This window comes from Delphinapterus leucas, chromosome 20 (genome assembly GCF_059928025.1).
Source record: "Delphinapterus leucas isolate spDelLeu-1000000601 "Yukka" chromosome 20, BTC_Dleu_Yukka2, whole genome shotgun sequence".
Taxonomy (NCBI): domain Eukaryota; kingdom Metazoa; phylum Chordata; class Mammalia; order Artiodactyla; family Monodontidae; genus Delphinapterus; species Delphinapterus leucas.
Window position 1 is genome coordinate 15,897,785 of NC_143148.1, and position 18,823 is coordinate 15,916,607.

An 18,823-nucleotide genomic window follows, 5' to 3' on the forward strand; every position below is an offset into this window, starting at 1 on the left:
AAAGCCTAAAAGAGAGGAGTAAGGGAACCAGGTATCTGGGGAAAGAGCATTCCAGGCAGAAGGAACGCCAGTGCAGAGGTCCTGGGGTGAGGAGGAACAAGGAGGCCAGGGTGGTTAGAGTGGAGTGACTGAGGGGGAGAGTGAGAGGAGGTGAGATTGGAGAGATGACAGGGAAGTTCACACAGGGACTTGTGGGTTGTGGTTGAGACATTGGCTGTTACCTGCAGTGAGGTGCAGCAAGCAGATGCCTTTAGGAAGGTCCTGATGTGACAGGTGTTAACAGGTCCCTCTGGCTGCATATTGGAGTGTTGTGGGGAGCTGCCACAGTCCAGGTGGGAGAGGATGAAGGATGGACCAGGATTAGGGCCTGGGACTGGGGTGAGGGATGAAATTCTGGAAATATCTTAATGGAGCTACTGGGCCTGCACATTAGAAGGATGAGAGGTGGAAGAAGTCAGCTAGCCCTGTTCAGGCTGGGATGATTGTGGACAGTGCAGGCCACAGCCAGTCAGGTGTGACAGCCCAGCCAGGATGATGGGGCCAGGAAGGCCTCATCCCTGGGCTGGCTCCTGGAGGCCTTTCTGGGGGGAGGAGTCCATTGGCAGATCTATCCCCTAGGTACTGCCAAAGCCATGTAGCACGGTGATTAAAAGCCCAGGCTCTATAGCCAGGCCACTGGGATTCAAGTCTTAGCTCCATTACCTGTTTGCTGTATGCCCTTGGGTAAATGGCTTAACTTCTCTGGGTAAGTGCTGTGTGCGCACTATGTGATAATGACAATGACAGTGATTATAGGAGTCTCCACAAAATCATCCCTCTGAGACATCCCTTGTCTAGGGTGGACATGGAATAGAGGTCAGGTCTGATATGTCAGAGAGAGAAAACACCCACCACTACCACACATCGAGACCCCTGCCCAAACTGGTCTGGTTTGCAGGCCTTCGCAAAGGCGCTATCACAGCGGGATGGACAATAATCCATGTGCCCGTTTTCCCATCCCTCTCTTTTTGCCCTTGTCCCTGCTTCATCTCTCTCCTGTCTCCATGTCTCACATCCTTCTTCGTGGCCATTTCTTCTACTCCCCGTCCTCGGTGTCTATACCCTTCCCACCGCTGCCTCCAGCCTTTTCATCAATGCAAGCAGCCTCGCAGTGTCTCCGCCCCCGCGCCTGGTTGGGGGTGACAGCGCATGCGCCGTCAGCGCCCCTCCCTCTCCACCCCCATCCCCCGTCGGCGACCGGGCCTCGTCCCCTTCTCTCTGTCTTCTTCTACCCCATCACTTCCCCAGACACTGGCACCCCATTACTCCAGTTTCCCCGGTTTCAGCTTTGGTCTCCAGCCCCAGACACCCGAGGTAAGATGGGTAGAGGGGAGGCCCGCGGAGAAGGGGAGGGGCAAAGCATCCTGCATCCTGAGATAAACAAACCGGGGGAGGGGGCGGCCTAGACTGAGGGCCCTGACGCGGGAGGAGAAGAATGGGGGACTGGCCTGGGGGAAGTGGTAGGCGTTGGGCCCACAAACCAGCGTCCTCTGATGGGTGACTGGGGTCCCTATGATTGCCCAAAATCCAGAGCTGGGGGCGTGGGAGCCACCCGGAGCCCGGTGAGCGTCTGGGGGGCTCAGATTCCGGAGACTGGGGCACCCTCTCTAGCTGACCTCTGCCCCCAGGATTTGCCTGAAGGCCACCTCCAACTCTGCACCTGCCCACTGAGGGCCACCAAGGACCATGACTAAGACAGATCCCGCCCCGATGGCCCCGCCGCTCAGGGCGGAGGGAGAAGAGGAGGAGGAGGAGGACGAGCCTGTCCCAGAGCCCCCCAGCCCCACCCAGGAGCGCCGGCAGAAGCCTGTTGTGCACCCCTCGGCACCTGCCCCCCTCCCCAAGGACTACGGTAACCACCCTCCCCACTCAGCAATATGGCCTGGAGCCTTGGGTTGCCAGGGAGGTTTGGCTGAACTCTGCTGGTGGAGATGGTGGGAGGAATCTGGAGGATTTGAAGGTGTTCTGGAGGAGTCGTGGCCCTTGGATTCCCCCCCCCTTCATTAATTCATTCACCCATTGGAGAATGGAATTGGGATAATCATAATATTTGATTCATGACACATCATTCAGTCATTTAGTCATTAAACAAGCATTTTTGGAAAGCCTGCTATGGACCTAGGAACTGGAGGCACAGCATGGAGCAAGACAGATCTAGTCTTTGCCTAAGAGAACTCACAGGCCTCAATGACAACCACACAAATAAGTATAAAAATATAAGTACATAATTACAAGACTTGATGAGAATTGTGTTTGCGAAGAACCGAATTCTGCAAGAGCTTTTTAAGATATGCTTTCCCTGAGGAAGGAACATTTGAGGGAGACTCAAGGATGAATTGAGGGTTAACAAGGGAAAAGATTAGGGGAAGGGGGTCCCAGGCAAGGTAACCGCAGGAGTAAAGGCTCTGAGGTAGGAAGATGTGGAGCTGAGAGGGTGGCCTCTTGGAGAAAAGGAAAGTGTCTACTCATTCACCAAGCACTGTTTATCCATCACTACTACTCTGTGACAAGCCTTGTGCTAGGAGATGGAGATTTAATGGTGAGCAATCCAGGCATGATCCCTGCTCTCAGGAGAGAAGGCAAGACTAAGCAAGTAACAGGTATATAAATCGGATAAGTTCAGATTGGAGTGGATGCTATGAAAGAAATAAAAGATGGAGATATAATAGAGAATGGCTAGGGGGCAGCACCTTGAGACAGAGTGGTCAGGGTGGGTCTTTGACGAGGTGGCATTTAGGCTGAGACCCAGAGCATGAGGAGGAATCAGCCATAGGAGAGCTGGAGAAAGAGTGTTCCAGGCTGTAAGCAGCAAGTGCAAAAACCCTGAGGCAGGACTGAGCTTGGAGCAGAAGGAAAATCTTGGTGTTGCTGTTAGGGAGTGATTGGAGCTGAGATGAGAGGTTGGCAATGGCTAGATCTGGAAGGGCCTTAAAGGCTACTGTGAGAACTTTGGATATATTCTAAGTGTGATGGCGGGGGAGAGCAGTTTGTGGGGGGGCAGGTCTGATTTATATTTTTAAAAGCTCCCTCTGGTTACTGGGTAGAGAGGGTGGAGCTCAGCCAGAATTAGATATAGGAGGAGGCTTTTAAAAGATGTTGGCTGGGAATCCCCGGCAGCTGTAAGTTCAGAAATGAGGTTCCAAGTTCAGAGAGTAGGTGTCATCAGGATAGGGCAGGAGGGGTGGCATCTGTGGACATGTCACCCACTAGAGGTGGGTCAGAGAGGCCATAAGTTGCCCTCAGTCTGATAGAAAAATAAGAACGTTATCTGGGTGTCTAGGGCCGGGTATCCACCCTGGGAAACTGGAAAATCTCCACTGAAAATGTGGCTGGATGTGGCTGGGACCTGTGGCCTGCTGGGAACTCAAAGAGTCTAGGGTATCTGCCCCCCGTCCCCAGGAATCCTGCCTGTAGAACAAGGAGGGTTTGGTCACAGAATGTGAAGAAATCTGAAAATGTAGTCTAGGACAGAGAGAGGGCTAAGGTGGACTCCAAGAGGAACTCGTGTATTTATTAAATTTGTACATTAATTCAGCTAGACTGACAGAGCGCCTCCTGCATGGATAAGGGAGTGAACAAGGCAGCCTGGAAACGTCCTAGTGAGGGGGACAAGCAAGAAAGGAAGAGAATGAGGAAGAAGAGAAAGAGAGGAAAAGAGGGAGGGAGGAAGGAGTAAACAAGTAATGTTAAGTAGTGATTTTTTTCTTCTTTTGGCCACGCTGCGTGGCATATGGGGATCTTAGTTCCCTGACCAGGGATCGAACCCGGGCCCCCTTCATAGGAAGCACAGTGTCTTAACCGCTGGACCACCAGGGAAGTCCCCAAGTAGTGATATTTTTAAAGAAATGAAAAAGGGCAAGAGATAAAGAAGGGCAGAGGTGCTGATTTAGCCAGGGTGGTCTGGGGAGGCCTCTCTGAAGCCTTAGGAAGATCTCAGGGAAGACGGGCCCAGGCAAGAAAAACAGCAAGCACAAAGCCCTGAGAGAGGAATTTGCCTGGCGAGTTGGAAGGACAGAAGGAGGTTAGTGTGGCTGGAGAGGAACGAGTGAGGGGGAGAGGGCAGAGAACAGATGAGGCCAGTTTGTGCAGGGCCTGTGGGCCAGGCTGAGGATTTGGGTCTGTACTCTGAGTGTGATGGGAGCCAGGGCAGGCTTAGCCAAGGAGAGCTGTGCTGTGACTGGGGTTTTAAAAAGAGCACACAGGCTGCTTCCGGGAGACACCTTCTATGCGGTACGTCCCTGGGCTCTGTGTCATCTGGTCATTCGTTTGCTCATCCATTCAACATGCACTGGGCTCCTGCCTTGTGCCAGCCCTGTGCTGGGTGCTGACGTTACTACAGGGCAACACTCTAAAGGGGGGAGATGGAAGTTCCTCTGGGTACCCCCTGGCTGGCCACAGGTTGGATCCTGCCCATGGTTCCATTTTATGTGGACTGCCCAGTAATTGAAATTTGGGGAGATTTTTCTTAAAAACCGTGACTTCTGGCTTTTTAATTTCCTTTACCCTGGAGATTTGGCTAAAGCATGCCCTGACAGGGCAACATGTGCTAGAGCAGTAGCAGCCCCCTTGGGCATGCAGACTCCTTACCACACTCTTGTTTCATGGGGTGGAGTTTGCTGCTATATGATCTTGCAATTTTTCAAGACACACCCGGCACCCACCTTTTTATGTGAGACCTGATTTTGCAACCTCACGCTGGCCACACAGAAAATGCCTGTGGCCCATGTGCCACCAGTTTGAGACTCTGTATTAGAAGGTTTTAAAGGTCTAGAGCTCCTCTGCCTTAGGATGGAAGGAGAGGGGGTCAGTCCACAGTTTGCCTGGGGTGATCTTGGACCTCTCACCACCCCAGCCTTCACCTTCTTCGACCCCAACGACCCTGCCTGCCAGGAGATTCTGTTTGACCCGCAGACCACCATCCCTGAGCTGTTCGCCATTGTGCGCCAGTGGGTGCCCCAAGTCCAGCACAAGATTGATGTCATTGGCAATGAGGTGAGAGTGCTGGGGAAGCGAGGGAGGAGAGGAAGGGGATCCTCACGTGTTTGGGTAACCCTCCCTGGTCCCCTGGTACTCCCAGATTCTGCGTCGAGGCTGCCACGTGAATGATCGTGATGGGCTGACCGACATGACACTGCTCCATTATGCGTGCAAGGCGGGGGCCCACGGAGTAGGTGAGGGTCCAAACCCCCAAACCTAACTGCCACGCCCAACACTCTCAGAACCCCGGCCCTCAGACCTCCATCCTGGACCCCACAGCCTAAGATCCCAAAGTGCCGTCCCTAAATCCCTGGGCCTTCCCCACGCCCTGGGCCCACCCTCTGGAGGAGGGAACCCACGCTGACCCGGGCTGTCGCGCAGGGGACCCCGCGGCGGCTGTACGCCTCTCGCAGCAGCTTCTGGCACTGGGCGCAGACGTGACCCTGCGCAGCCGCTGGACCAACATGAACGCGCTTCACTACGCGGCCTATTTTGACGTGCCGGATCTCGTGCGCGTGCTACTGAAGGGTGCACGGCCCCGAGGTGAGGAGGAAGGGCCGGGCTGGGAGGGGCAGGACCTAGGCGAGGAAGGGGGGCTGGAAGCAGAAGGAGGGTACCCAGGTATGGGGGGAGGAGACGAGTGAGAAGTCGGGGAAGGTGACTGATGGGGCCTGGCATGGGAGGCCAGGGTGGGAGGCGGGAGGCGGGAGGTGCGGGAGAAGGAGTTCAGGGGTCCAAAACGTCAGGGCCTGGCGGGAGCTGGTTGGGAGGGGGGTGGCCGAGGAGGGGCGGGGCTCTGTGTCAGAGGCTGCCGTGGCAGGGGTGGGGGTGGGGGTGGGGGGGCGGGCTGGGGCCTGCGGGTTAAGAGATGGATGAAGAGGTGGACTTCGGAGGCTGGAAGGCAGCGGGAGGGCTGGGGTGCTGAGGGCGCTCACCCGGAACCCTCCTCTCACCCACTTCCCAGTGGTGAACTCCACGTGCAGTGACTTCAACCATGGCTCAGCCCTGCACATCGCTGCCTCCAACCTGTGCCTGGGCGCGGCCAAATGTTTGCTGGAACACGGTGCCAACCCGGTGCTTCGGGTACTGCCACCCTGGCCCAGTCCTGTTACCTTCCTTCTCCTTCCTCCCCAACCGCTTTCTGGCCAGCAGGCCTCTGCAGACGATGGGAGCGGGGGAGGGGGCGGGGCAGGACCACTTGAGTTTCTTGAAGCTCTCATTCCCCATTGGCCCAGTTGGATCCTTAACCCGGTACCACAGGAGCCCATTTTCAGTGTTTGTCCTTCACATGGCCCCATTCCGGGCTTGGGGTCTTGGCCCTGAGGGCATGACCTACAGCACTGAAGTGGGACCTTCATTCCCTATTGGCTCCATACTTGACATCCCCAGCCTGAGGTCTCAGGGGTGGACTTCCCTGGGGATCGTGGGCTGTACCTTAATGCCCCACCCCTTCCTCTTTCCAAGTTGGCCCAGGGTATGACCTACTCCCACCTCTGCCTCACCTCGACCCGGGGTCTCTGGGGGCATGGGCTCAGTGGGAGTGCAGCCTATGCCTCTGAGTCTTTGCTCCCTCTCTTCCTGTTGGCCCCCAGAACCGAAAGGGACAGGTGCCAGCGGAGGTGGTCCCAGACCCCATGGACATGTCCCTGGACAAGGCAGAGGCGGCGCTGGTGGCCAAGGAGCTGCGGACGCTACTGGAGGAGGCTGTGCCGCTCTCCTGCGCCCTCCCCAAGGTTACGCTACCCAACTATGACAACGTCCCAGGCAATCTCATGCTCAGTGCACTGGGCCTGCGCCTGGGAGACCGCGTGCTACTGGATGGCCAGAAGGTCAGGGACTGGAGCAGGGAAGGGCGGGCAGGACTCAGCCCTTATCCCTCAGAGCTGGGTCTTTGGGCAGAGTGCAGACTCTCCCCTTTGCCTGCCCACCCTCCCAGTCATGCACACAGTATTCATTTTGTCTAACAGTTGTTCTGTGAATGCCTCCTTTGTGCCCCACCCAAGCTGAGCTCTCAGTCCAAGGGGGAAGACAGATCCACCTCCTGACAGTGACAGCCCAGAGCTGTCATGGCTCACGAGGAAGCACATGCAGAGTGATCAGCACAACTCTGCCCCATTTGGGTCCCCCTGGGCCTTGTGGTTCCCATCCAGGGGCCACTTGTGTTCCCAGAGTGGTCAATACTTTGCTCACTTGAAGATGCTGAGGAATGAGCCAGGAGAAGAAAGGGAGAAGGGGGCCCTAGGGAGGGGGAGCAGGTATAAAGTCCCAGAGGACAGAGAGATCTTTATTCATCCAATCATTCCAAGTTTGATTCATTTACCTGGTGTCCCTCAGGCTCCATGCTGGACCCAGCCTATCCTTGGGGATAAAGGCCTGTGTTAGCCCCAGCCCTGCTCTCATAGAACTCCATTTCTATTGAGGAAGAGACAGTCAATAAAGTATACCCATAGTTGAGATAATTTCCAGTAGCAACAAAGGCTTTGAAAACCATTAAATGCTTGGATTTAATAAATTGGCCCTAGCTGAGGGCCGAGGTGGTTTTAGCTAAGGTCTTCTGAGAAGGCTTCTCTGAGGAGGTGATATCTGAGCTGAGAGGGGAAGGAGCTCACCTTGCAAAAATATGGAGACAGAGGAGACCGCAGGTACAAAGTCCCAGAGGAGGGGAGGGGTAGTGTGACTGGAGGGGAGTTATCCAGGGAGGGTGAAGTGGAGACATTAGAAGGGGCTGGATCTCACCAGACCTGCAGGCCACTGGAGTGAATTTGAATTTCGTTTCTTTGTACAGTGAGAAGCCATAAAAGTCACATTTTGTTTCATAATCAAGAGTTTTGCATGCATCAGCCCCATCTGGAAAGTTTCTGTACATGATTTAATCAAATCAGTGTGACAATTTTGAAAGCAGGATGGGTTGATTCTCTCCATTTTACAATACAGAAGACTGTAAGAAGCCCAAGAGGTGAAACTCTTAGTCTGAAGACATGTAATAACAATCTCTGCCTGTAGAGAAGCAGCCCAGCACAGTGGTCATGAACTCAGGCTCAGGGATTTGCTCAGGCAGATCTCAGCTTTGCCACTTACCAGCTGTGGGGCCAGTGATTTCACCTCTCTGGGCATCAGTTTCTTCATCTGTAAAATGGAGCTGATAGTACCCACTTGAGGGGGGTTGTCTGAGCTTTATTTTATTTTATTTTATTTTTAAAAATTAATTTGTATTGGCATATAGTTGATTTACAATGTTGTGTTAGTTTCTGCTGAACAGCACAAAATGTGTAAAGCCCTTAGAATAGGGCTTGGCTCTGTGCGCCAGGCACTGTTCTGATCCCCACACCAACTCTCCAAAGTAGGCACTATTATTTAGCCCATTTTACAGACAAGGAACTGAGGCTCGGGGCAGTGAAGAAGCCTCACACAAATGATAATAACCACACTCGCTGCAGCTGAGCAACTTCACATATATTAAAAATGTTTCCACCGGATAACCAGCCTCTGAGGTGGACTGTTATCCCCATTTTCCAAATGAAACTGAGGCCCCGTGAGGTCCCTTTACCAAAGTTATAGGATAATAATAGGCAACACTTACTGATCCCTTACTCAGCACCAGGCCCTGTTCTGAGGGCTTTTATGTCTCTGTAGCATTCATGTCCAGTAGACCTTTCCGTGAGATTGGAAATGTTCTGCGTCTGTGTAGTCCAGTGAACTAGCCATGAGCCACATGTGGATATTAAGCACTTGAAATGTGGCTAGTGTGATTGGAGAAATGATATTTTAATTTAATTTTAGTTAATTTAAATTGTCATATGTGGCTAGTGGCCGTTTACTGCGTTGGACAGCGCAGCTCTGTAACAATCCTGTAAGGTGGGTGAGATTTCTATTCCCATTTCGCAGATGAGGACATCGAGGCACAGTTAAGTTATACAACCAGTGAATGGTGATGTCCAAGCTGAGATTTAAGCCTGGGGCTCCCTCATCCATCCCACCATGCTGCCTGTGTGCCGGTGATCTTATCATGGCCTCTCAAGGTGCACCCAAGCCATATCCTCCCTTGTTTCCTCAGACGGGCACACTGCGGTTCTGCGGTACCACGGAGTTCGCCAGCGGCCAGTGGGTGGGCGTGGAACTGGATGAACCTGAGGGCAAGAATGATGGCAGTGTTGGGGGTGTCCGGTACTTCATCTGCCCTCCCAAGCAGGGTCAGTCCCACTGGGGCCCAGAAGGTGATGGTGGGGTCCACTCAGTAGTTCTGCTGCTGAGTGCTGGGGTTGGGAGGTGATGAGGGGGGTCAGAGGGCAGAGGCTTGGACAACTCCCAGCCCAGGCTCTGTCCCCCCAGGTCTCTTTGCCTCTGTGTCCAAGATCTCCAAGGCAGTGGATGCACCTCCCTCATCTGTCACCTCCACACCGCGGACTCCCCGGATGGACTTCTCCCGTGTCACAGGCAAAGGCCGCAGGGAACACAAAGGTCAGAGGGGGAGCCCTAGGAGTGACGAGAGCCATTCTTGAGGATATTCTGTGGATAGCCCAGCTTCTGTGACTCAGTTTCTCCTCAGGCTCAAACTCCCATTTTAGAGGATGACCTCTGAGTTCCTGACTTTTGTGCCTCCGTTTCTCCTTTGACTCAGTACTGGTCCCACCCAGTTCTTGCAAGGACCTGTGTGTTCCCTGCCCCCTATGACTTAGTTTCCCCTTAGACCCAAAGGTTTTCTCCCAGTTTTAGGGAAGAATCTATGGGGTTCCTGGCTTTAGTGACTTGATTTATCCTCAGACCTAACTCCCCCCTTCATTTTAAAAGGACAGTTTCTGGGTTTCTGACTTCTGAGACTCAGTTTTTCCCTTGGCCCAAATATCTTCAACTTTGAGAAAGAGTTTTGAGGTTCTGTAGGTTCTTGACTTAGTTGTCCCTCAGGCCCAAAGCCCCCACCCCCATTCTCTGGCAGCTGGGATTGTTTCCTTTCAAGCCCACCCCCCAACCCCATTTCAGGGGAAGGCTCATCTCATTTGAACCAGGATAGTTTCTACCTTGTGGCTTTCTGGGTGACACGGGGCCCCCAGGGCTGGCATCTGGAGGCCTCACCCTCACCCCTTGTCCCCTTCCCGCCAGGTAAGAAGAAGCCCTCATCATCCCCATCTCTGGGCAGCCTGCAGCAGCGTGAAGGAGCTAAGGCTGAGGTTGGAGACCAAGTCGTCGTCGCAGGCCAGAAGCAAGGGATCGTGCGTTTCTATGGGAAGACAGACTTTGCCCCAGGTGAGGATAGCTATCTGGGCTGGGGGCAGGCAGGGCCTTGAGGCATCCTGACACTCTCCCGTTGCAGGTTACTGGTACGGCATAGAGCTAGACCAGCCCACCGGCAAACACGATGGCTCTGTCTTTGGTGTCCGGTACTTCACCTGCCCCCCACGGCATGGAGTCTTTGCACCAGCATCTCGAATTCAGAGGTGAGCCCAAACTCTGGTCACAACTCAGGGCACCACCCAGAATCCTGATCCCCTGCTTGGATGTCTCCTCCTCTTGGACCAGGAGGACAGTGTGGATATCCACCCCCACACCCTAGCTCTTTCGTCGTAGGCCCCCCGGGGCTCCGCTCCTGGTCAGACCCTGGCCTCTTGTGGCTCTGACTCCTCCCACTCCTCGTGTCTCCCCAGGATTGGTGGATCCACTGACCCCCCTGGGGATAATGTCGGAGCCAAAAAAGTACATCAAGTGACAAGTGAGTTGGGGGCTGGCTGTGGGAGGAGTGTGGATTTGGGGATAGGAAGAAAGGTCTTGGGTCCTCAGGTATATGCTGGTGACAGAATCTCCAGTATTTAACTGGGGACACAGGGTCCAGGAAAATGATGAGACAGGATCCCAAAAAGGATGGGCACTATAGGGATGGGGATGTTAACGACAAGGCTCTGAGCAGGCACCGGACACATGGGTAGGTCTTGGAGGACACAGGGAATATTATTGACAAGAGGTCTAGATGGCTATTGGGAATGTAGGATATTGGGGACGTGGATAAATATTAATGAAAAAGAGTCTGGGTAGATATTGAGGACAGAGGTCGGTCTATCATCCCCTCACCTGAGACCTTGCCCTTCCCTTCAGTGACGCAGCCCAAACGCACCTTCACAACAGTCCGGACCCCAAAGGACATCGCATCAGAGAACTCCATCTCCAGGTACGTAGCAACCCTTGGTCCCCCTCTCCTGTGGGATATTCAGGGAGAGGCATCCACCAGGCCATTGGACACAGGGAGTCTGGAGTTCTGGGTTGGGGCTGGAAATAGAAGTTAGGAAAACATACGACTAGTTAGCTTACCCAGAAGCAGTCTTTAGGGAGTGAGGCCCCATAGTGAATTCTGGTGACTTCAACTTTTATATATATATATATTTGGCTGCGCCGGGTCTTAGTTGTGGCATACGGGATCTTCACTGCGGCATGCGGGATCTAGTTCCCTGACCAGGGATCGAACCTGGGCCCCCTGTGTTGTGAGCACAGAGTCTTAACCACTGGACCACCAGGGAAATCCCTGGTGACTTCAACTTTTAAGGGGCAGGTAAAAGAGGCAGAACACCTTCGGCTCCACGGGAGCCTGAGAGGGCACAGCTGGAGAGACAGAGGCAGAATCCAGAAAGGCCAAATCCCAGACACTCGGGGAAGAGCTGGGCGGTGATGGATCCAGATGCTCCCGCATCCTGCACCAGCGTGTGACACAGTTCTCTTCCCCAGGTTGCTCTTCTGTTGCTGGTTTCCCTGGATGCTGAGGGCGGAGATGCAGTCTTAGAGGCTCTGGACATCTGAGAGAGACACAGAGCCTCCTCTAGCATCTCCTGACACAAGGAGCCCCCGAGTCACCCTGAGATAGAGATTCCCAGTAACACATACAGAATAGAGACCCCCATTAGCCAGCCCTCGATCACTGAGGCCCCATTATTAACAGACTCCCTCATGATAACCCCCCAAATACAGACCCTATGTTACCCAGAAAGAGATTCCCTAAGTGTAGTACCTTCAGGCTAGTCCCAACCCCTCAGAGGAGACTCCCACAATAACAGATTTCCACATCACCCCAAATGACGGTGACTTTCTCTACATAATGCTCCACAGCAGAACATTCCTGAGTCACTAGTCACTGGATCAGAACCCTCCCCTGTTAACAAAGACCCCCCCCTCCACCATCAAGTCCCCTTGAAAGAAACACCTCCAAAGCAAGAGTAACAAACCCACATTTAATATCAGTCCCCTCAAGATGTTGTGACCTCTGTGGTCACCCCAAACCCCCTACACTGCAATCAGAGACTCCCTCCATTAACGAACTCCCCTGCTCTTACCCCTCAAGAAGAGACTCACATTAACCAGCCCACTGTCACCCCCAATTTACAGATACCAAAACAGTACTGGAAGTGCTAATTACAGGACCCCCAAGTCTTCCTATCCTCTGCACCCTCAAGAAACCCCCAGTGCCTTGTACGAAGCCCACCCCATGCGGCCCACAGCACCTGTGCTGGCCAGGCTCCCAGAAAATTCTCTATTTTTAAAGTAATTATTTCCCCCTTTGGGGGGACCCCAAAATTTGGAGGTCCCATTCTGGGACTCTGAGGATCCCAAACCCCAGAGTACATGTCCTAAACTCCCCTGTGCCCCCAAGTCCTAGAGCCCCTAGGAGACCCCAAAGCCCTAACTCCCAGGATCCCCAAATCATGGAATCCCCAAATCCCCAGGGAATCCCAAATTAAAAAAATCCAATCCCAAGCCCCCAGGAAACCTCAATCATGGAGGTTCTTGTGCCTGGGATGGAGGAGATATGCATCCTGGGCCCCCAGGGCACCTCAAGCCCTATTCATAGGCACCAGAAACCCCAAACAGGAATTCTCATCCCTGGAAACCAGAGGACTTCAATGCCCTGAGCCCATGGATCTCAAGACACCCAAATTCCAAGAGCCCCAGCCCCAAGGGAACCCCAAATCCTCAAGCCTCCATCTCATACATGAGGGACATCAAGGCCTTGAGGGGATCCCAAATCCTGGAGTCCCCATTTCAATCTACATTCTGGTCACAGGTCCAAAACACCAAATCTAAGTTACTGGCCCTGAAGGACCTCAGACCACCCTGGCCAGACTAACAGCCCGACGGAGACCCTGAAGGCCCAGGGGTCCAGGGCAGACCTGGGGCCCTGAAAACCAAGGACAGCTCACGACTGCCCCTTCACTGCATGTCCCCAAACTCAGCATGACCCCTACCCCCTTCAATAAAGACGTTTCTACGGCTCTCTGTGTCGGGTCGGTGTTTAGGGAGTTTACCGCCCTGCCTCCGTACCCTTGCTGGGTACAGCAATCTCGCATCCCTGCGGCTTTGTATAGGATGGCCTAACCTGCGGGGAGTCCTTCCAACCATCGCGTTTTTCCTGTGCCGCCACGGCTGCCCCTCCTTTCTGGGCTCTCCGCAGCGTGGACAGGTTCGATTCTGGAGCTCTAATTGGTCGATGCCAGACGAAGACCCGTCTCTGAAGGAGCCCCAGTGGCTCAGAGGCCGGGAGGCACAGCCTGTCACCGAAGGAGGGCGAGGGGGCGGAACAACAGTGTGTGAGAGCGCCGATTGGGTGGAAGGAGGCGCCTTAGAGCCTTTGAGAATTCCCATTGGTCTGAGAATTCCTGCGTCGGCCATGTGGGTAGGAAGTGGCTGGGAAGGGAATGGGGGTGTTGAATTTGGATTTTGGAGGGGTCACTGGTGGACGGTCAGTTTGGGGCGCCGAGGGCGGAGATGGGGGTCCAAGAGGGCTGAGAGTGGGGATCCGGGGAAGCTCAGATGGGAGTCCGAGGAAGCTAAAATTGTGGGGTTCTAGAAGACAGAGTCGGGGGAACCAAGGGGTTCAGGGAGGGAAGGTGTGAGAGGGGTCAGGCTCAGGGTCAAAGGTCCAAGGGGGCTGCAGGAAAGGGGCGCTCGGGAAGAGAAGTCTGAGGGGAGTCTAGAGTGGGGAGGATACAAGGAGACTGAAAATGGATGTGTCTGAGGAAGCTTAGATTGGGGGCACAAGCGTGCTCAGAATGGGGCGTCTGAAAAGGCTTGAGGCGGGAGGAGGGTCTATGAGGACCTCGAATATTGTTAGAGAGCCGGGCTCGGGATTGCAGGTCTGAAGTTTTTAGGATGAGGTCTCAAATCAAGGTGTTTAAAGGGGGTCTGGGGTGCAGCCCTGGGGGATGTGTGTGGAGCTCTTAAGAAGGGCTCCCAGTGGAGTCTGAGGTTGTTCTCTGTAGAGGCTTGAGAGGGCAGACATGCGTAGTTTGATGGGTATTTGGTGGATGGAGTCTGAGGGGAGTACTGTGGGTGCTCATTGTGTCTGGGCAGGGAGCCTAGGGGTGCATTGTGTGGCTTTTGAGATACTGAGGACATCTAGGTTTTCGAAACCAAGTGAGTTTCACTAGAGGGCTGAGGTGAGGCCCTGGCCCATGATGAGGCCAGAAAGCTGGATCACAGTCTGCGGGTGGGAGGCTTGGTGATTTCAGCACGTTCTCCCCTCCCCACAGGAATGACCGGGTACACGGACTTGATGTCAATGGAGGATCAGGACGCCAGGGTTCCAGCTCTGGAACCATTCAGGGTGGAGCAGGTTGTCAGGACCGGGGGTGCAGAGGGTGAAGGTGGGAACTAGAGGGCGGGAGATAGAGTGGGGATAGGCAGGCTGACTCCTGGGTTTGTGGGCTGGGACTGCCCCCCCCCCCGTCTCAATTCATCCTTACCCTCAGGGTCTAGCCCTACCCTCACCCCCACCTCCCCATCCCCCAAATAGCCATTGGTCCCTCGACTTAAGGCCCTGGCCTGTCTGGGGACATCCTGAGCTCCGCTCCAGAGGAGGGGCTGCTCATGGATGGCAGCATTCCTGTGTGGGTCCAAAGGTCACACCTTCAGGGGGGATCTCTCTATCCTAGGCACCACCTGTAATCTACTATGTCCCTGACTTCATCTCCAAGGAAGAGGAGGAGTATTTGCTTCGACAGGTGACCTGTTTATCCCCTCTTCCCAGAACACTCTTCAACCCCCAGTTCTCGTGGGAGAGCCCGAAAGTTCACAGTGAGGATTCTGGGAGGAGGGAGAGTGCCACCTGGCACCCATCCCTCACCACCTTCCCTATTCCTTTCTCAGCACCTGCTGGGGCCTGTCAGAAAGGGCTTTTCCCAGGAAGCTTAGGGGAAACCAAACTGATTCTTTTTTTTTTGGCCACGCCACGCGGCTTGTGGGATCTCATTCCCCTAGGGATTGAACCTGGGCCATGGCAATGAAAGTACCGAATCCTAACCACTAGACCACCAGGGAACTCCCCAAACTGATTCTTAGAAAGGTGGTGGTTATTATGGAGCTCAGACTCCCTGTGCTAAGACAGCCCTATCCGGCTACCTTAGAGAGAAGGAGGTTATAACATAGGCTGAGATAGCCCAGTTCACTCCCTTGAGATTTGGGGAATGAAGAATTTACAGTGTTCAGATTTCTGTGCTGAGATAACCGAGGCCTCAGAATGTTAAACGCTTCCCCGTGCTAATAGCTCAGCATAAACCCAGAGTCTTGGGAACAGGGTTACCAAGCACAGACCACCCGTGTTAGATAGCCCAGTCTGTACTCTATTCTGAAGGTCTGGGGAAAGGAGAATTTTACAAAGCTCAGAGTCTGTGCGCTGGGATAGCCCTTTGCAGCCCCAGAGCCTTGGTTATAGAGCACAGATCTTCCCTGTGCTATCCCAACTAGTCCTGTCTAGTTTGAGTCCCAGGAATGAGATAGTTCCAAAACTCAGACTCTCATACTGAGACAGCCGCTTCCAGCCCCATAACAATGAAGGAAATAAGGAGATTTCTTAGACTTTTTGAGATAACCCTTTGTAGACGCTTGGGGTCTTGGCAGTGGAGAATTTTCAACGTACTCTCTTGGCTATACTGAATACCCCAGTTGAGCACGTTTTCTCCCCCAGGCAAGAGGAACAAGGAGGTTCCAGGACTCAGACTGTGCTGAGATAGCCCAGGAATCACGAAATTACAGAGTGCGGACTGTTTGCTGGGCTGAAAGAGCCCAACCCAGCCCAGAGCTCTGAGTAGATTCAGACCCTGCTTGTGTAGCTCTGGTTCCCTCCCTCAATCCCTAGACACAGAGGGGCTTTGAGGCCAGCGGCCTCCACAGGGGGAAAGGGCAAGAACAAAATCCTGGGAACACTGTCTCAGAGAATGATCCCACAGACACTGAGATGACCTATTTCCACCTTAGGTGAAAACCCCTATGTTGGCCTGGGTGGGAGAATCAGAGAGGGTGGTCCTGGAAAAGGACTGACCCCCTTCCCACCTCCCAGGTCTTCAATGCCCCAAAACCAAAGTGGACCCAGCTCACCGGGAGGAAGTTACAGAACTGGGGTAAGTGTCTCCGGCTGTGGGCATGGGTGATTTAGGGCTGGGGACTGGGGTAGGCAGCTCAGGTTGGATAGTCTTAGGACATTGAGGCGTCAGGGTGCCGGGGGGAGGTCCTTGAGGGTTCAAGGGGTCCTAAGGGCCAGGAGGATTCTCAGGGGTCAGTGGAGGTCCTGAGGGCTTAGGGATTTCCTGATGAGTTGGAGGGTATCTCTAGGGGTTTGGAGAAGTCAGGAAACCTTTGAAGGGTGGAGTGGTGATCTCCAAAGAGTTAGGGGTCCCCGAGGAGGTCAGAGTGCTACCAACCACTGGGATATCCCTAATGGGGGCTCCACATGCCAGAGCTCCTTGTTGGGTGCCCTCAGCACCCCATCTCCCTCCCCCAGGTGGGCTCCCCCATCCCCGGGGGATGGTTCCTGAGCGGCTGCCACCGTGGCTCCAGCGTTACGTGGACAAAGTGTCTGACCTCAGCCTTTTTGGGGGTCTCCCAGCCAACCACGTCCTTGTGAACCAGTATCTGCCTGGGGAGGGCATCATGGTAACCACACTCTCACCCCGACCCCCAGACCTCGGATCCACCATGGGGCAGGGCATCATGTCGACCCACATCACTCTCATTAAGCAGCCACATACCCCAACCAAACACTCACCTCCCTGTCCCCAGCTGGGGAGCCCTGCTTTCACCTGAGGGTGGGGGGGTGTGGACTCCTGCCCTGTCCAGCCCTGGTACCCACTCCCCAGCCCCACGAGGATGGGCCACTGTACTACCCGACTGTCAGCACCATCAGCTTGGGCTCCCACACCATGCTGGACCTCTACGAGCCTCGGCAGCCAGAGGATGATGACCCTACAGAGCAGGTGGGCCCTGAGACATTGCCCCAGCCGCTTGTGGGCACTCTGACACCCCATATCCTCTAAGAGGCCCCAATCCCACCTGCCTGCGGGGTACCCCGATACCCTTCCAGAAATCTTCCTCTGTCCCCTCATGGAGGGCACCCACATCCGCCCAGATGCCCAGCCCATCTGCCTGCAGGGTGCCCTAGAAATCACGATATCCACGGATACCCCAGTACCCCCATCTGCTGAGTAAATATCCTGACATCCTACCGATCCCCTGGCTCCATACATTCAGAGCGCTCCAATACCGCATGCAGGGCTCCCCAGTTCTCCAACAGACACTGATATCCTCAGATACCCCAACACCAGCCACTCAGGGTTGTCTCTGACATCCTGCCAGACACCCTGACTTTCAGTGGCCACTGCACAGGCACCCCAACACTGACTTCCTACCTCCCACTCCAATAATGTGATCTGTCATGCAGGACACCCCCAGATTCTCCTTGGCACCTCAACACATGACTCGCTGCTCAAGGGCCCCCAGATATCCTGCCTCCCCTCTGGGTTGCTCATGACAGCAGCTTCCCTGACCTCTTTCTTTGCTGTATGTCTGACACCCCAGTGTGCACAGAAACTCCCCTGGACACCCTGACACCAGCTGCTCCTTCCGGCTGCCCTTTGTAATCCTACATGCTCCTAGATGCAATGACACCCCCTCCCACTCTGCTGGTGTCCTCAAAACATCCTGATATCCGCACATCCTCCCAGACCACACCTGCTCATCTCTTCCTCCCTTCCTGGCTTCAGCCAAGTCCTCAGCCCAGTTCCACTCAGTTTCCTGGGACCACTGATCCCTCGGTCCCAGCCCCAGCTCCTTGCAGAGCCCAGCTGCAGTTCCCTTAGGCCCTTAGACACCGCCATCTGCAGCCTAGTCCCTGCCGAGGGGCTGCTGACACCCCACCACCTCCCCGTCTCCACTTCCCTGGAAGCCTGGCCCTGGCCCTGGCCCCCGCGGGATTTTCACTCCAAAGCCTCGATCCCTAGGAGCACACTTGCCCCTCAGCCTTTGCCCCTGGGGCTCGCTGACCCTCGCCCCCTGAACCCCCAAACCCGCTGACCTCTCGCCCACCCCTAACTTCTGGGGACCCGCTAACCTTCAACCCGCCCCGCAGCCCCGGCCCCCGCCCCGGCCGGCCACCTCGCTGTTGCTTGAACCGCGCAGCCTGCTGGTGCTCCGTGGCACCGCCTACACGCGCCTCCTCCACGGCATCGCAGCCGCCAGCGTAGACGCGCTCGACGCCGCCTCCCTGCCGCGCAACGCAGCCGCCTGCCCCTCGGCGCAGGCTGGAGCCCGCCTGATCCGCGGCACCCGCGTCTCGCTGACCATCCGCCGCGTACCCCGCGTGCTGCGCGCTGGCCTCCTGCTCAGCAAGTGACGCCAGGACCCAGCACCCGCTCGGATGCCCGAGCTCTCGCCTGCTGTGGACTGCTGGCGCCCTGTGGGCAGAGGCGGTTCCCCCCGGGTTATTTTCCCAGTACCTGTGAGGGAACCACAGGAAAAGGCCCCATTCCAAATAAACCACCAACAAAACAATCTTACTCTGGTT

At 54.9% G+C, this 18,823-nt stretch overlaps 2 protein-coding genes, 1 long non-coding RNA gene and 1 other non-coding gene across 11 annotated transcripts; 2 read left to right on the forward strand and 2 right to left on the reverse strand.

Annotated features, from left to right (window-relative positions):
* Positions 1 to 58: 58 nt before the first annotated feature.
* CLIP3 (CAP-Gly domain containing linker protein 3) lies at positions 59 to 13,281 on the forward strand. 2 transcript variants are annotated; one of them, XM_030761364.2, is made up of 13 exons: positions 59 to 1,353; positions 1,668 to 1,891; positions 4,892 to 5,031; positions 5,117 to 5,210; positions 5,398 to 5,559; positions 5,981 to 6,099; positions 6,609 to 6,845; positions 9,071 to 9,206; positions 9,346 to 9,474; positions 10,114 to 10,257; positions 10,325 to 10,448; positions 10,656 to 10,720; positions 11,101 to 13,281. In XM_030761364.2, the coding sequence occupies exons 2-13, from the start codon at positions 1,726 to 1,728 to the stop codon at positions 11,286 to 11,288; spliced, it is 1,704 nt and encodes a 567-aa protein (XP_030617224.2). In that variant the 5' UTR covers positions 59 to 1,353; positions 1,668 to 1,725; the 3' UTR covers positions 11,289 to 13,281. The 2 variants fall into 2 exon arrangements, with proteins under 2 accessions (XP_030617224.2, XP_089758382.1); XM_089902256.1 differs by lacking the exon at positions 59 to 1,353 and having other exon boundaries at positions 1,695 to 1,891; positions 11,101 to 11,173; positions 11,725 to 13,280.
* On the reverse strand, positions 5,844 to 16,109 carry LOC111181237 (uncharacterized). Of its 2 annotated transcripts, XR_002646411.3 has the most exons (4): positions 13,367 to 14,764; positions 11,570 to 11,792; positions 11,120 to 11,271; positions 5,845 to 9,143 (listed from the first exon to the last, which is right to left on the reverse strand). It is a non-coding gene; the product is annotated as an uncharacterized LOC111181237 (long non-coding RNA). The 2 variants fall into 2 exon arrangements; XR_016390862.1 differs by having other exon boundaries at positions 5,844 to 9,143; positions 11,120 to 11,792; positions 13,367 to 16,109.
* Positions 11,447 to 11,519, reverse strand: TRNAV-CAC (transfer RNA valine (anticodon CAC)). Its single transcript has one exon. It is a non-coding gene; the product is annotated as a tRNA-Val (tRNA).
* Positions 13,593 to 18,810, forward strand: ALKBH6 (alkB homolog 6, nucleotide demethylase). 6 transcript variants are annotated; one of them, XM_022586422.3, is made up of 7 exons: positions 13,593 to 13,663; positions 14,520 to 14,602; positions 14,922 to 14,990; positions 16,325 to 16,385; positions 16,745 to 16,917; positions 17,121 to 17,237; positions 18,389 to 18,810. In XM_022586422.3, the coding sequence occupies exons 2-7, from the start codon at positions 14,522 to 14,524 to the stop codon at positions 18,650 to 18,652; spliced, it is 765 nt and encodes a 254-aa protein (XP_022442130.2). In that variant the 5' UTR covers positions 13,593 to 13,663; positions 14,520 to 14,521; the 3' UTR covers positions 18,653 to 18,810. The 6 variants fall into 6 exon arrangements, with proteins under 6 accessions (XP_022442130.2, XP_022442127.2, XP_022442131.1 ...); XM_022586419.3 differs by having other exon boundaries at positions 13,662 to 13,729; XM_022586423.2 differs by having other exon boundaries at positions 13,662 to 13,729; positions 16,766 to 16,917.
* The last annotated feature ends 13 nt before the right edge of the window (positions 18,811 to 18,823 follow it).